Here is a 13,968-nt window from a genome sequence, read left to right as displayed (position 1 = left end):
CAGAAACTCAAAGTAACGCCGCCTCGAATGAACTTCTGACTGCATTAGTCTTTAAATAGAAGTCGCCCCCAGTGCAGGGAGCTGTTGGTGCTCTTGGGCAGGTGTGCATATGCTCTTTTCCTTCTGTCGTTATTGTTGTCATTTCGCTCAGACGCCACTCCAGCCATCCTTTGTTGGCTGGTACGCCTTGTATCCTGGGTAGGTGCCTCCGCTGCTTTGCGGGGGTCGCTGTTCGTCTTCGTCCTCGACATGTTGGTTGCCACCGCTCGGGCCGCGGTTATAGTTGTATTGTTGCGGACGACTGTAGCCAGAGCTGAAGTCAAAACCGCCAGAATCATGCAGGTCCGGAGATGCCATGCTTTGGTCGCCAGTGTAGCTGCGCTGAGGAGCAAGAGGGCGAGTCGACTCTGAAGACGGTTGACGCGAGTTTGCTCCGTACTGGGGACGACCATAGTTCTCATTGAGAAACTGGCCTTGCTGGTTTTTCTGGTCAAAGCCGTAGTCGTTTTGAGGCGCGGGGGATCGCCGGTAGTCGCTGGGAGGGGGTGGAGGGCCGCGGTAACCGCCGGCTTGAGGACCAGGAGAGCGGCGATATCCAGCCGGGGCGGGACTGGGTCCATCGCGAGGTGGTGCTGTGAAGCTTCGGGGTATCGGTGCCGGGCTGGGGCCGTTACGGGGAGGACGGCCCATGCCATAGCCTCCCTGCTCGTAGCTGTTGCCGAAGCCCTGATCAAATTCTTGCTGAGGACGGGGGTACGTCTGACCTCTCTGGGGCCCGTAGCCATTGTTGTTGAACTCTTGGTGAGGTGTACCTCTAGCCTGCATCGCCATGCCTCCGGCAGCCATGGCCCCATTTCCATATCCTTGGTCTACGCCGAAAGAAGACGCTGACTGTCCGTACGCTCCATCACTGTAGCCGTTACCTGCCATTTCGTAGAGACCCGCAGGCTGATTGGCGTTGGTGAAGTAACCGCTGGGACCGGCCTGAGGATTTTGGCCATAAGGGCTCCTGTCACCCGGCATGGGGCTGTTCGGATGGGACATGGCGTTGGGTGCCATGAGAGGCATGTTCTGTCCATTCGGGTTCGGTGATACCGCCGGTTTGTTCATCTGTTCGAGCTCCACCTCCTCCTCAAGTGCCACCTTCTTCGAGCCTGCACCCTCCCAACTGGGCATCGCAGGAAGTGAATCGGCGTCTGCCGGATTGGCACCTGATTTGCTTACTTCGAATTCAGCATACTGGGGCGGCGCTGCAGCTCCGGAAGCCACGGGTGCTGTTGAGTTCGCCTGGTGTGCAGGCGCGGTGCTGGCATTGTTGTAAAAGGGAGCCATGGGCGCCTGGGATTTATATCCCTGATTGTTCGGTCCATACGAATTGTCGTCGAGGTGCTTGTGAGGTGTTCCCTTGGGGGTGTCGCAGCAACCGCAGCAGTTACCACAGCACTTCAAGCAGTAGCAACACTGACAGCAGCACGACAGACCGCAGCAAGCGCACCGGATGATGCACCATACGATAGAGAAAATGATCAGGCCTCCGAAGATCATGATTCCAATGACGGGCCACCTGCGCAAGTTAGTGTGTCGGAATTGAAGTGAGGCCATGACCATAACCTACTTGCAGAAATTAACGGACATGCAATTGTCCCAACTAGACAGCGCCGTCTTCACATCGTTGATCGAGTTTCCGGCGCTCTGTACTGTGTCTGTAATTCCGCGACTCTGAATGTCCGCGGCCATGCTCGACACCACTGATCCCCACACTCCTCCTCGGAGACTCCTCGCCATCGCGACATCGATCGAAGGCATTTTGAATGATTTTTGTTCGGCTTTACCTCCAACAAAGAACGTGATTTTCGGCGAATTACCCACAAAATTTGGGTACGTCGAGCTTGGTTGGTCGAGGGTGATTGATTTGCGGAATTAGAAGCGGACTATGGCTCCATCATCTCATGGGCTCGATGTTTCGTCGTTTGATCGGCTTGAACGGTGATCGGCGGACCGCTGGGGGATAAGGCGAACCGCTTCGTGGTACAAGAGAACGTCGTCGTGCAGGTGTAACGGGCGGTCGGAATCGCGCAAAACGATCTCACTTGAAGCCAAGATGGCAAAGGAAAGTAAGTGGTAGGCGTGAACCAAAAAAAGGTCGAACCTCGAGAGCCTCAGAGGATGAGAACTGAAATGAGTAGTGCCGCTGTACTGCCGGTAAATGAATGCAAGTCTTCTTCTGTCGTCACTGCCTATGGGAGGGCAAAGCGTTCGCCCCCTTGCGTGGGTGGGCTGGTGAACAGGTGGTAGGGGACGTTGTAGCGAATGGTAGCGACAAACGAGCAAAAAGCCCAGAGGCTTTCGTCTCAAAATGGCACTGAAACTGGGCGGTGCAAGTCAGCAAGCACGGCAAGGTCCAACAGGATGACCCCGAAAAATAGGCGATCCGTGGCCAACAAATTGGGTGTCTTGGTCTTATTGCTTGGTGACGCTGCTGGGTGCGAGTATTGAGAAAAGGGGTGGGTCGCAATTCGTGTCCAAGCTGTCGAGAGACACGGTTATCCCAGGTAGAAGGGAGGCTGTAGCTGAGGGGTGGTCGTTTTCGTGAGACGTGTTGAGGATAAATAAATCCCAGAGTGGCGGCGAGAGAGGCGAGGTTCCGGTATTCGTATGGCTTGCTTAAGGAATGACTTTTGAGCTGGAATTTTGCTCTTCTGCTTTGCGAAGAGAACGAACGAAAAAAGGTAGAAATGAGAGACACGAGGAGGACCGTCAAACAGCCTCGGGAATGGCCAAGGAGATGAGACGGAACGAAAAAGGAGCGAAACGGCACAGGACGCAGTCTGCCGGGTTGTCGGAGGAATATGCACCTCGGGAGGTTGTCAAGAAAAAGAGTGACAAGAGGCCGCCGTAGATGAGATGAAGATGTGAGGATATGTTTCCCTTGACCAAAAGGTCAGAAAAGCAGCAAAACGAGAGGAGGATTTGCAACGAGGTGTGGGAAAAGGAAGAAGGAACGGGCAAAGATTGGCGTGACGCACACAGAGTTACTTTGCCGGGAAAGCCACGAGGGGGACGATCAAAAGTGGCAGTCAGGCAGCCCAGGTGGTCACTGGTAGTGGTGGGAAGGGTCAAGGAGCAGCGGTAGAAACATCAGCACCTTTCCATTCTCCCTGTTTGACAGACTGAGCTGAGGTAAGGTACCTAAGAGAGAGCGAGCGCGACGGGACGCCGCGACCTGAGCACAGGGAGATTTCCAGAGGGAAATTCGAATTGCGATCGAGCGCCATGCCACACTCTAGCGGACTGAAGACCCCTGCTCAGACGAACTTGAGTGGGGGAAGCGGTTCCTGACTTCCCGTCCCCCCTTCTGCTTTGCTTTTTGCTGCGGCTTGTTCAGTCAAATCACGGCCATGCTGCCATGCTGCGCTGCTGCTGCTCGGCCTCGCATTCTCTTTTCTGTCTGCCTGCCTGTCTGCAACGCCAACACCCAACGTCCGTGTCCACTTCCACCTCAACTCCAAAACGGCTGTCTGGCAAGTCCCCATGTAATCGCGCAAGTGCCGCTTTTTCCCTCATGAAGTTCGTTCAGGGGTCGGTTCGGAGATGATTTTGGATTTGTCGACCCCAATCTTGATTGCGCCGATGAGCCGTCCCTCAAGTCCCCTCTCCCCCGGCCGATAAATCAAGATACTAACTAAAGTAAGGTAAGCACATAAGGTATCAGTTAGCGAGTATTGACTTGCAGCGTGTCTGGTCTGCCGCCGCCGCGCGTGCCCGCCACCCAACTGCACCAACCGTACGGAGCACTTCCGTATTGAAAACGAGATAACCTGGGGGCCGAGGGACCACCAGTTAGCAGCATGCAGAGTCAACATGATGAAACATGGTGCTCTTCTCGTCCTCAGGCATACGTACAGCACATTACGACTTGGCATTGGCCAAAGCGTCTGGGTCGCAACCCCCGTGACAGCGGGCACCCCTTGCTGCCTTCCCTCGCGCTCGGTTATGACGGGAATACGTAAAAAGCCAATGGTTATTTCCAGCCACACCAGTGTTCTACTCAGCCACAACCACTCGCCACATTCAGCACCCATGTGATGTGCAGAGTTGCATCAACTCGGCCGAGACGGCTGCAGAGCCCCGGGCCTTACCAGGACAATGCAGATTCGACAGTGGACAGGGCATCTCGGAGACAGGTTCTCCTTCTTGTCTCAGAAAGACCGCCGTCGCTGGCTTCGAGAACAATTCTTGGCCCCCAACCTCACCACCTTGAAATGAACGTCAGGGTCGAGCTAAATGACTAGAGGACCCCACGAAACGCCTGGAAGCGCGGAAGAGTAGCGATGGGACAGCGAGTAGGATCAGGAACGGACGCCACCGTGGTTCGAGAGACCGCTTGCGATAGCCCGAAATCTTACTCTCGCTGCTCCAAGTAGTCGATCTTCGTCAGAGGAGGCGCTCTGTCCTGGGACGTCGAGAGTAGAAGCTCCGGGCAGTGGCACCGACACGCACGTCCCAGAAGAAGAGCGCCTGGACGTCTAGAAGGGTAATTGAATTCACAGCTGCAGCCCAGCACAACGCAGGGCTCGTCTGATGTAGAAGCTATGGCTAGCAACCTAACCTGTGCGATAGCCAAGTCCAACGACCTTGCGTTGATCGTTCAGTCTTTGAATGACTTCGTGGATCAGGGCAGATGTCGCATTCCTAGGTATATTGACATAAATTGAGGGACAGGTCCGTCAAGGGCAGAAATCTTTCACATGTCGTTACCAGTCTCGGAAATTTGATTGTGGCCATGAAAGCATCAATAATGTTGAAGTTTACTATGGAGTCATGGTCCAGAGCTTTCTCGATTCTTTCTCCAGGCCAGGCTCAACCCCGAATATCATCGTCATCATACATATTGGCTGGCCCCCATCTTCCTTCCCTCTTGGCCCCTCTCGTCGTAAAAATCCTTCCAAAGAAAACCTGCCAACGCCTAACCGGGTTGTTTCGCAATCAAGGTATCATCTGTGTGTTCGCAAGTCGTCGTACTCATGACAGTCAAAGAAGTTTCACGCCTCTCCGCATCAACCCTTCCACGCCTTCGGAACCCAAGCCGCATTATCTTTCATCGACATCATCCATCTACTTTCCGGGCGGCGGGCCAGCAGGCGGGGCGTAAGAATCCCGCTGGTAGGCGTTTTGCGGCTGCTGCAGGTGAATACCCTCGTTGTGACCGCCGTAGTATCCATCGTTTGGGTTGAACGTGGTGCCAGTGTACTGAGGTTGCTGCTGAGCGGGCCCGTAAGCCGGAGGCGGGTTCTGGTAGGCGCCGCCCTGCTGGGGGTAGCCCGCGTATCCTTGCTGCTGGCCGTTGTACGGCTGGTTGTAGGCGTAGGTGCCCTGCTGGTTGTGCTTATTATTGTTGCTCATCCATCCGGTGCCGTAAAAGGGCTGGACACCGCGCTTTCTGCGACGGCGGGAGTTCATGCAGCTACATCACAAAAACATCGGTTAGCCATGATGAACGCACGCAATGGGAGGTCGTGCCAGAAGACGGGAAATAGCACTGGGGGAGTACCCTAACAAGATGAGGATCAGAAGTGCGATGCCGACGACGACGGCGGCGAGAACCCAGCGTCCCCACCAGTACCATGCGCCGCGTTCATAGCATGCTCCGTTTCTGTAGACTTGACCGGAGCTGCAGTAGAATTGTCTGCGAGATTGACGTTAGCGTCCGGAGGGCATCGCCGGGGGGTATGATGTATGCAGGGTCTCGCAGATCCATTTCGGATGGCATGCAATAAGGGGAGGAAGGAAGGAGAAGGCTTACCTCTTGTCGAGTGAGTCGATGGGAAAGGGTAGAATGTGAACATTGCCTACAGCGTCCGCCATCTTGATGACTGTGATGTTGTCGCTGGACGGGAAGTTTCTTGTTCGTGAACCTGGATGTTGAAGGTATGGGAAAGGTTGGCTCTCAGTGGTATGCCCGAACTTCTTATGCTATCGTTGGCGGACAGGGTTCTGGTGCGACGAATAAAGAAAAGACGAGATATAAACGGCAGGAGGAGCTGTCCGGGGAGAAGCTTCGTCCGACTATTGTATTTCTTGTTCGTGCTTCAGAAGAACCCAAGAGCTCACTTCTGCGTGGCGTTTGCTATGTTTTTCGTTGGCGGGGAGGGAAGATGGCGAGTGATGTTCAATGACGTGATGGCTTTTGACGTCCTGTCTGTCTGGGCGAGATCCGGTCTAGAGCTCTTGGTGGTGCAGTGCAGTGCAATGCATAAAATTTAAGGTGAGTTGTACCCGTGGAGAATAGGTAGCGTAGGTCGGTTTTGGTGGGAGGATTGCGGCCTATTTAGATTGCAATGCGAGACAGCCAAAGGTTGAATTAATCAAATAAGAATTTGGATGGTTTCTGTTATGTATCCGGATCCGCAGTGTAGGAAGGCAGCAGCGAAGCGCCAGAAGAGAGAGTCAAGACGTTTAGGTTTTTGATTAAGTACAGGGTTGATTGATGGAAAAGACTCTTGAGAAAAAAATCAGACGGGGGTACGAGGAAGAGGGGGGGGAAAAGAGGGATCCAAGTTATATTTCGCCCGACGGCGTGATGAAGAAAGCCAAGCAAACCGTCGCCAGACAAAAGCGACGTCTTGGAGGCTGGGCAGTCACTTGGCCCCAAAGCCATTGCGTGGCCTCCCTCCTCTGCCCAGACTTCGCTCACTTGGTCCCCCGGCGAAGCTTCCAGTGATGCCCACACCTTCCTCAGAGCCTGGCCACTCACGATTCACCACCGTCACCAGTCATGAGGCACCTATAGGCTAACAGGCCTACCTTACTTACCTTGCCGTGCTTGCCTTACGGATGGACTCATCATGGGTGGTATGGAATTGGAATTAGGTACAATGATTGTACTTCCATTGTCAGCCCTCAGCAACGAAAGTCCTCTCCGACCACACTCTACCGCCGAGTCACCACCAGGCATCTCCAGTGATTCGAATGAATGGGGCACCCGGACGGTTAGTTTTCCCTCCGTTCCCTCCGATGTTTTGTTTGGACGGGTTGGGTGCTTTTTCGTCTGAAACTACATATACTTACTTGTACGTATCTCTCTCGCGCGGACACTCACCAACTTCACCAAGAAGCTAACGGTCCTCCTCCAAGACACGAACCCATCAAAGCCCCATGCAAGGTACCAACTGGCCACCGCGGATCCTCTCCTCTTCCTCAGGCCATCAAGGGCCCAATACACTATAGTTCACCCAGTTCCAAACTATCCAATAACCCATCACGTCGCCCGGCAAGAGTTCTTATCGAGTCATCCGGGCTCCGGCATCGAATGTGGCTGTGTTCGCCCTCTCGCCCTCTCGTCAGCCAGAGAGGCCCGGCCAACGCCCAGTAGCCCACAAGGTGAATAACCGTGGTACCATAGCCTTCGTGAACGAATCGCAAAAGCGCCTCACACCGTTTCGGTAAACGAAAAAGACAAGAAGCAGAAGAACCTGAGCAAAAAAAGAAAGAATGGGGCTTCAAGGCGGCGCCTGACATCACCGGCACGAGCGAGGCTTGGCCGTCTCCATTCAATTATTGCGCGCCTCCCCTCATCCAACAGTGGTACATTTTGCCGCGGGCCCATCAACCGCATCCTCCTCCCAAGGGTTCCTCGTTCACCTGTGGCGATGCCGCGGTAGCGTGACCTCTCCAACTAAAATACCTGTGGTGAGATTCAGTAAATAACCTTTCCCCCCGCGAACCGCCGCTGGGAATTGGAATCATTGCTCACCAAAAAGCCTACCGTGCTTCAATAGCATGCGGCCTTCACGGCGGCCCTCTGAGAGTTGAGTTGTTGTTCACCACAACCAACACCATCCCCACCGAGCAAACTGGGCGGTGCACGCCTCGCGAGCTTATTCCAGCAAGTTTCCACAAAAAACATTGTCCTATTTGTCATTTACTCGTTGTGTTTCTCTCGTTTACTCATTCTTAGCATGGCAATCATTTTGTCATCCATTTTGCAGTCGCCGCTGCCCTGGGCTCCCCTCAGTTTTTTCGCGGCACTGCGGTTTGTTCAATATTCGTTTGCGGTTTCTCTCTGGGATTTCCAAGGGCCGGCCTCCCTGGCGGCGACATACCGGGGATGGATTCCGGCAAGGGAAGCTGAGCTCACACCGCCGCAGACCGATATCTTTCGGTCATGATCTACCTTACCTAAGCTTGCGGTACATCGTGAACCACAGGGAGAAGCTAGAACAGACCTCTGCGTTCAGTTCCTCTGCTTTCAGCTGGCGTGTCTGCCCTCGCTCACCAGTCACCCCACGCGTGCCACTGCCAGACACAACTCTAAAGAACCCGGTCACCCGCGACTCGCGAACCCCGGATGTTCTGGAAGAAACGGGAGCTGCTTAGACAGCAGAGTTGAAGGCACTGCCGCACTGGCTGGCTACTGACGCTGAGGTGGTGCGGCCGCTCTCCCCTCCCCACCTCGCTCCGCCCAACGCCGGTGACCCCACTACCTTAAGGGACCTTACCATCCGGATCACCCTAATGCTGAGATCCACCTCGCCGCAAACAGCAGTCAGCCTCTCTCGAGCTTCTTCGACAATTTTCGTGAACTTGTCCGAGATGACGAGCAGCCTCCCTTCTCTCGAAACTTTCCCTTGGAATAAGGCAACAAATACACTGTAATCCCTCTGAACAAAAATAGACCAGCCGGCAAAGGACCAATGGTCCATCTCGCCATGTGGAATGCCTCACTGCCTGGTCTCATTATCTTGCGAGCAACTCGACCCGGGGCTCGATCGACTGCACTCCGCTGCTCATCACCAAGACTGTTTCCAAAACATCTGGGCACAACTCTTTCTCGGTATGTCAGCCAGCTTGCCGCGCACTTGGGACTGTCTCAAACCGCTCCGTCACCTGAAAACTTCCGCGACACTCCGGCAACACAAACCCGGCCTAGGCGATCAACGGCCTGTTTTTTTTTTACTTCATCTCGACAGTGATTTTTGTAAAACGGCATATGTCTTTAGACATCTTCACTCTAAAAACTTCAGCAAAGACTTGTTGGGATTCAAGGTACGCTCTTGACATCAAAAAAGTGTAGTCTCTCTACGGACATACAGACCCCTCAGCGCTGTTCACCGAGTGAGGGCATGATTCCGACAAGCGCTGTGAAACACAGCCGGTCGACGAATAAACGGAATCCCGGATTTGCCTCCGGACTCGGCCCTGGCCCTCACATTTTCCCCATGTGATCCCTGACCTCTTCCCCAGTCCTTCAATAGCCAGATGAAGGATGAGGAACAAACATGCGTCGTGGCCTGATGGCAAAATCCCAAGTGACCGCTGCAGGTCTCAAAACAAAAATCGCAAAAATGGACATGCTCAGCGTCCCACTGAGAACCGCTCGTGACCCGTTAACACCGATTCATCGTGACTTTTAGTATCCCTCATGCCGGACTTTGTCGAAAATGAAACCACACCGAGTCCACACTCCCAAACGCCGTACCGCCGCTTATGTTGAAAAAGGTATGCGTGTACTTGAAAAGAAACCCCTCGCTTATTTGGGGAATGTAAACCGGGACGTAATCTTCTCGGGCTCCTTCTTGCCAGACGTCGCTGTCGTCTGCTGCTGCCGCGCCGCGAGGTCGGCAATCTTCTCTCGGGCCTTCATGAGGCTGCTGTTGTCCTGCTGCTTGAGCTTCGCGCGGATCTCGTACAGTGCCATCAGGGTCGACGCGCGGTCCATATCATCTTCGGCCTGTTCATCACCCATCATGTAAGCTCTCTGTCCCGTTCCAAGTAGTGGTTGTTGGTGGTGCTGCAAGGTGGTGGTGGTAGTGCTTCGTACATCAGAGTCCCTCTTGGGCGTGCCTGGGATGGAGCCCTGCGCTGAGTTGGAGCGCGACAAGGCGGGCGGGCTCATCATGATGCGACGGCCGAACTTGTCGACGCGGGCGGGCGAAGCGGTGCCTGTACCTGTCCGCGAGGTCTGGGAACTGTGCGTGTGAACGCGGCGGAGTTCATCGGTGGGACGCCTGGGCAGTCCGGGGGCGGCGGGGTTGGCGCTGGTCTTCTCAACCGTCTGGATGGCCTTGTTTGCGGTGACAAGAGCGGCTGCCGCGTTGGGTTCCTGTGTTGGAATGAGGTCATCAGCACTTCTGTAGATAGGGAAGATGGGTGAGTTGAGGAAAAGTTTATTGCGGATCTCCTTTCTTCCCATGAGCCCCTACAGCCGCCGAACCGCCCAGCGCATCGCATCGCAGAGGGAGTTACATGGGCGAGTCAGAGAATGCGACCGGGACGAGAATCAACAATAGTAGAGAGTAGGGAATGAGGGAAACAAACGGCTGCGTTGAGGCTGCTCAGGTCGGCAAGCATCTGCGCCAGCTGGAGGCTCTCCATGGCGACTTTTAGTATTGGGTCTGCGGATTCTCGTTGTTGGTGGTCTCCTGTCGCGTAGTGCGTAGAATGGAGAATGCTGTCAATTAACAATGCAGTGTTGATTAACGGGCTAGAAGTGGATGCAGGCAGTTAGCAGTGAATTTGGCCGAGAGGAGAGTGAAAGTGGGTGGATCTGGGCAGGGAATAGACATGGAGCATCATAGCATGGGGCATAAGGTAAAACCCACCGACACCGTCATTCCAGGCCAAGACTAAGGAGGCTTTTTGACTTTTAAGGCCAGGTACCACTGGCCACAAGTGCCTGACAGTAAGGCTCTTTGTGCCGGGTCTGTGAGAGATGTCAGAGGGGGGAGAAGGGACAGAGCGGAGGGTGCGTGAGCTAGTGTTAAGGGCTGCGCTGTTGTGTGTTTATGTGTGTGTATGTTTTTGCTAAGGTGTGATGATAATAGGAAAAGGGCAGGTATTCACCGCGTAGTGATGTTGATAAACAAATTTGGCAGCAGTGATCAGGCTGCGTGTGGAAGGTGACTTGATGTAGGAGGAATGCCACCTTGAAATGTGAGGTGTGAGGTGTGCCCTATGGCATGGGGTACGTAGTGACGATACGTATATCACAGTCGAGTACGGGAATATGGGTAAAGATCAAAGACATCAACATTTACCCCGCCGGAGACAAGGTAAAGGAACAGTTCCAAGTGGCAGATGGTAGCAGGGAAGTGTCCTTATTGGGCCTTCCTTAGCCATCCATCGGGTCCGGTGCAATGGTCTGTCACTTTCAACTCTGTCTTCCCAGGTGAAGGTACCTAGGTCGGTAGGTACCTTGACTTTAGTCCAAGTCGATGATCAAATCCACGAAACCGAGCTGGAGGGAAGGAAGGAAGCGGGGTGAGAGACACAGGGCACCTTCCCCCACACTGGGCCATTTCAGCCACATTGAGCACCCCAGGCCCTTCCTTGCTCTTCTGGCCACTTATGCGACTGCTGGAACATCTGTCGCCTGCTCTCCCCGACCGGTTGGGCGGGAAGTGTCTCCCCCGAAGCTTCAAGTCGATCCCGTCCAATCGAGGCCAGCTTCAATCCAATCCAGTCAGTTTCCAGACTGCCAGATCTCGCGTGCATTGGACTACTTTCTGCACAGGCCCTTCTTATAGGTATGCAAGCTTCAATGGTTGCCGCCGATTGACGCATCCGTCCTCCGAATCGCCTTGACCAGATTGGCAAGCCTCCGTGCTTAGTGCCGGCAGGTCTCCCGACGCACCCAACTTTCCAACCAGTATAAAATCTGACTAAGCATCCTCGAGTCTCCCAGGCCTGCGTTCCCCGGTTATTCGGAGAATCCGACACTGGCTCCGGCATCGCTTCGGCATCCTTTCCGAAGCTCGTTATCAACCTCACGCCTTCTCATAAATCAACAGACCTTGAATCTTGCAAAAATCTGTAACTCGAGGAGACGCAAATCACAACCGTCAAGATGTCCATGGTTTTCAGACGCTCAATGGCTACTGCCGCCTCATTGAAGAGGGCCGGTAAGGTCATGTGCATTGGCCGCAACTATGCGTGAGTGATTCGTCACCTGCCCCTCGACTCTCACAAACATGAGATGCAGGCACAGGGAACAGAAGAGAGGACTAACAACCAATCCACAGCGATCACGTCAAGGAGCTCAACAACACCCGCCCTAAGCAGCCCTTCTTCTTCCTGAAGCCCACCTCCTCCATCCTCCTCCCTGGAGCCGGCCCAGTGCTGAGACCCAAGGGTGTCGACATGCACTATGAGGTCGAGCTCGCTCTCATCCTCGGCAAGCAGGTCAAGGATCTCAAGGCCGATGACCACAAGGGCGCCATCGACGCCATTGAGGGTTCGTCTCACTCACTTGGGGCACATTGTCCCCCTTCCTACCCTCACAACCACTGACACACAAGACAGCCTACGCCCTCGCCATTGACATGACGGCACGCAACAACCAAAACGAAGCCAAGAAGAAGGGTCTCCCCTGGTCTATCGCCAAGGGCTTTGACACCTTCCTGCCCATGAGCGACATTATCAAGAAATCCGCCATCCCCGACCCCCACGACATTGAGCTCTTCCTCAAGGTCAACGACGTTGTCAAGCAGGAAGGCTCCACCAACCTCATGCTCTTCCAGATCCCCCGCATCCTGAGCGACATCTCCAAGGTCATGACCCTCGAGGCCGGCGACATCGTCCTGACCGGAACCCCCGCTGGTGTCGGCCCGGCCGTGCCCGGTGACGTGATCCGCGCCGGTCTCCGTGTCGGCGGCAAGGAGCTGGCCGAGGCCAAGATCGAGGTTGCCGTTGAGGAGTCTCCTAGCTCGTACGAGTTCGCCGAGACGTAAGTGTCGCTTTGATGTTGAACTATGGGAGGTGACCTATCTAGAGAAGGGGGAGGATTTGAGCGATTTATCTGCAATGTTTTACAGAAAAGTCATGTTGGGTCTCATATAAACAAAGGGCCGAGATGTGAACATCTCAGCCTGGATCATCTAGATCAATCATGATCACATGTACTTTTAAATCATATAGACCGTCTGCTCGCCTTCGCCTACAACAAATACCCAAACCTGAAAGATCACACCGCGTACCTCAGAGACAAAGTGCCTCTCTCTCACCCGCTCATCCACTCATCGAAATGTAACGCAGGCCACTTCACTCCAAGTTAGGGTCCTTAATCGATCCAGGCTTCGGCGCCGCCTCAGCGACAACACCACACGTCTTACACGTCCTCGCCCCCTCGTCGGCCTTGAACGCCTCGACAGCAGCCTTGATCTGCGTGCCGAGGTCGGTGCAGTGGAAGGCCGCCTCGTGGACGACCTCGCGGCAAGACTCGCAGTACCAGCGCATGCGATCGATGGAGCCTTCCGGTCGTCGCTGCTCGAGCACGACACCGACCGTGTCGGCGAAGCGGACGGGGTTGTGCGGGGTGTTGCCGGGGAGCAGGAACATGTCGCCCTCGCGGATGATGACGTCCTTGAAGACGCCCTCGTCGACGACCTTGAGCATCATGGCGCCCTTGTACTGGTAGAACCATTCGGGAGTCTGGTTGATGTGGTAGTCTGTTCGGGCGTTGGGGCCGCCGACGATCTAAGGCTCGGCGTCAGAAATGATGATGATGATGGTGGTGGGGGCGGGGGCGGGGGGTCAGGGGGATGAGTTTTGAGTTGTTGTGCTTACCATAACGGTGAAGTCCTCATTGTAGACGCAGTAGTTGTTGATTGGGGGTTTGAGAAGGTGAGAGTTCTCCTCTAGCCTGAGTGCGTGAGAGAGACGTTAACATCAATTGAGCCCCATTGCGAATAGCCTCACAATCGCATGCTATACAGAGCTGGGCAACGTAGGTAAAGTTGGAAACTCACCACTTGGGCAGGTTGACAGGGGGTCCAAGCATGATGGCTGCTTGTGGTGTCGTGAGTCACTTGAGCTTGTTTCGCGTTTTAATGAAAACTCTTCTTTGTAAAACTCTGGCGTGAACAATTCAACAATTGTGGGTTTCTGATGTTGAAATCGGGTGGTAAGGCTATGAGATGGTGTAGACAAGTTGTTTTTCTCCTCTCCTTCACTTCCGTGGCGAATGAGATA

General features: G+C 54.4%; 5 protein-coding genes across 5 annotated transcripts; 1 reads left to right on the top strand and 4 right to left on the bottom strand.

Annotated features, from left to right (window-relative positions):
- Window positions 1–147: 147 nt before the first annotated feature.
- Window positions 148–1,806, bottom strand: CPAR01_02925 (uncharacterized protein; the record flags this gene model as incomplete). Its single annotated transcript, XM_060487212.1, has 2 exons — window positions 148–1,564; window positions 1,616–1,806. 2 exons carry the CDS (start codon window positions 1,804–1,806, stop codon window positions 148–150), a joined length of 1,608 nt encoding a protein of 535 aa, XP_060354540.1.
- A 3,309-nt stretch (window positions 1,807–5,115) lies between these two features.
- Window positions 5,116–5,865, bottom strand: CPAR01_02924 (uncharacterized protein; the record flags this gene model as incomplete). Its single annotated transcript, XM_060487211.1, has 3 exons — window positions 5,116–5,464; window positions 5,552–5,686; window positions 5,804–5,865. The coding sequence occupies 3 exons, from the start codon at window positions 5,863–5,865 to the stop codon at window positions 5,116–5,118; spliced, it is 546 nt and encodes a 181-aa protein (XP_060354539.1).
- A 3,664-nt stretch (window positions 5,866–9,529) lies between these two features.
- On the bottom strand, window positions 9,530–10,482 carry CPAR01_02923 (uncharacterized protein; the record flags this gene model as incomplete). Its single annotated transcript, XM_060487210.1, has 2 exons — window positions 9,530–10,198; window positions 10,318–10,482. Coding segments are annotated over 2 exons (834 nt in total), but the record flags the coding sequence as incomplete, so codon positions are not given.
- A 1,363-nt stretch (window positions 10,483–11,845) lies between these two features.
- On the top strand, window positions 11,846–12,728 carry CPAR01_02922 (fumarylacetoacetate hydrolase; the record flags this gene model as incomplete). Its single annotated transcript, XM_060487209.1, has 3 exons — window positions 11,846–11,931; window positions 12,021–12,232; window positions 12,301–12,728. 3 exons carry the CDS (start codon window positions 11,846–11,848, stop codon window positions 12,726–12,728), a joined length of 726 nt encoding a protein of 241 aa, XP_060354537.1.
- Window positions 12,729–13,038: 310 nt separating this feature from the next.
- CPAR01_02921 (3-hydroxyanthranilate 3,4-dioxygenase) lies at window positions 13,039–13,777 on the bottom strand (the record flags this gene model as incomplete). Its single annotated transcript, XM_060487208.1, has 3 exons — window positions 13,039–13,473; window positions 13,564–13,639; window positions 13,746–13,777. 3 exons carry the CDS (start codon window positions 13,775–13,777, stop codon window positions 13,039–13,041), a joined length of 543 nt encoding a protein of 180 aa, XP_060354536.1.
- Window positions 13,778–13,968: the final 191 nt, after the last annotated feature.

Source organism: Colletotrichum paranaense (genome assembly GCF_030867605.1).
Source record: "Colletotrichum paranaense strain IMI 384185 chromosome Unknown Scaffold_2.1, whole genome shotgun sequence".
Lineage (NCBI taxonomy): Eukaryota > Fungi > Ascomycota > Sordariomycetes > Glomerellales > Glomerellaceae > Colletotrichum > Colletotrichum paranaense.
The sequence above is the reverse complement of the archived record's forward strand: the minus strand, read 5'-3'. Positions and strand labels throughout refer to the sequence as shown.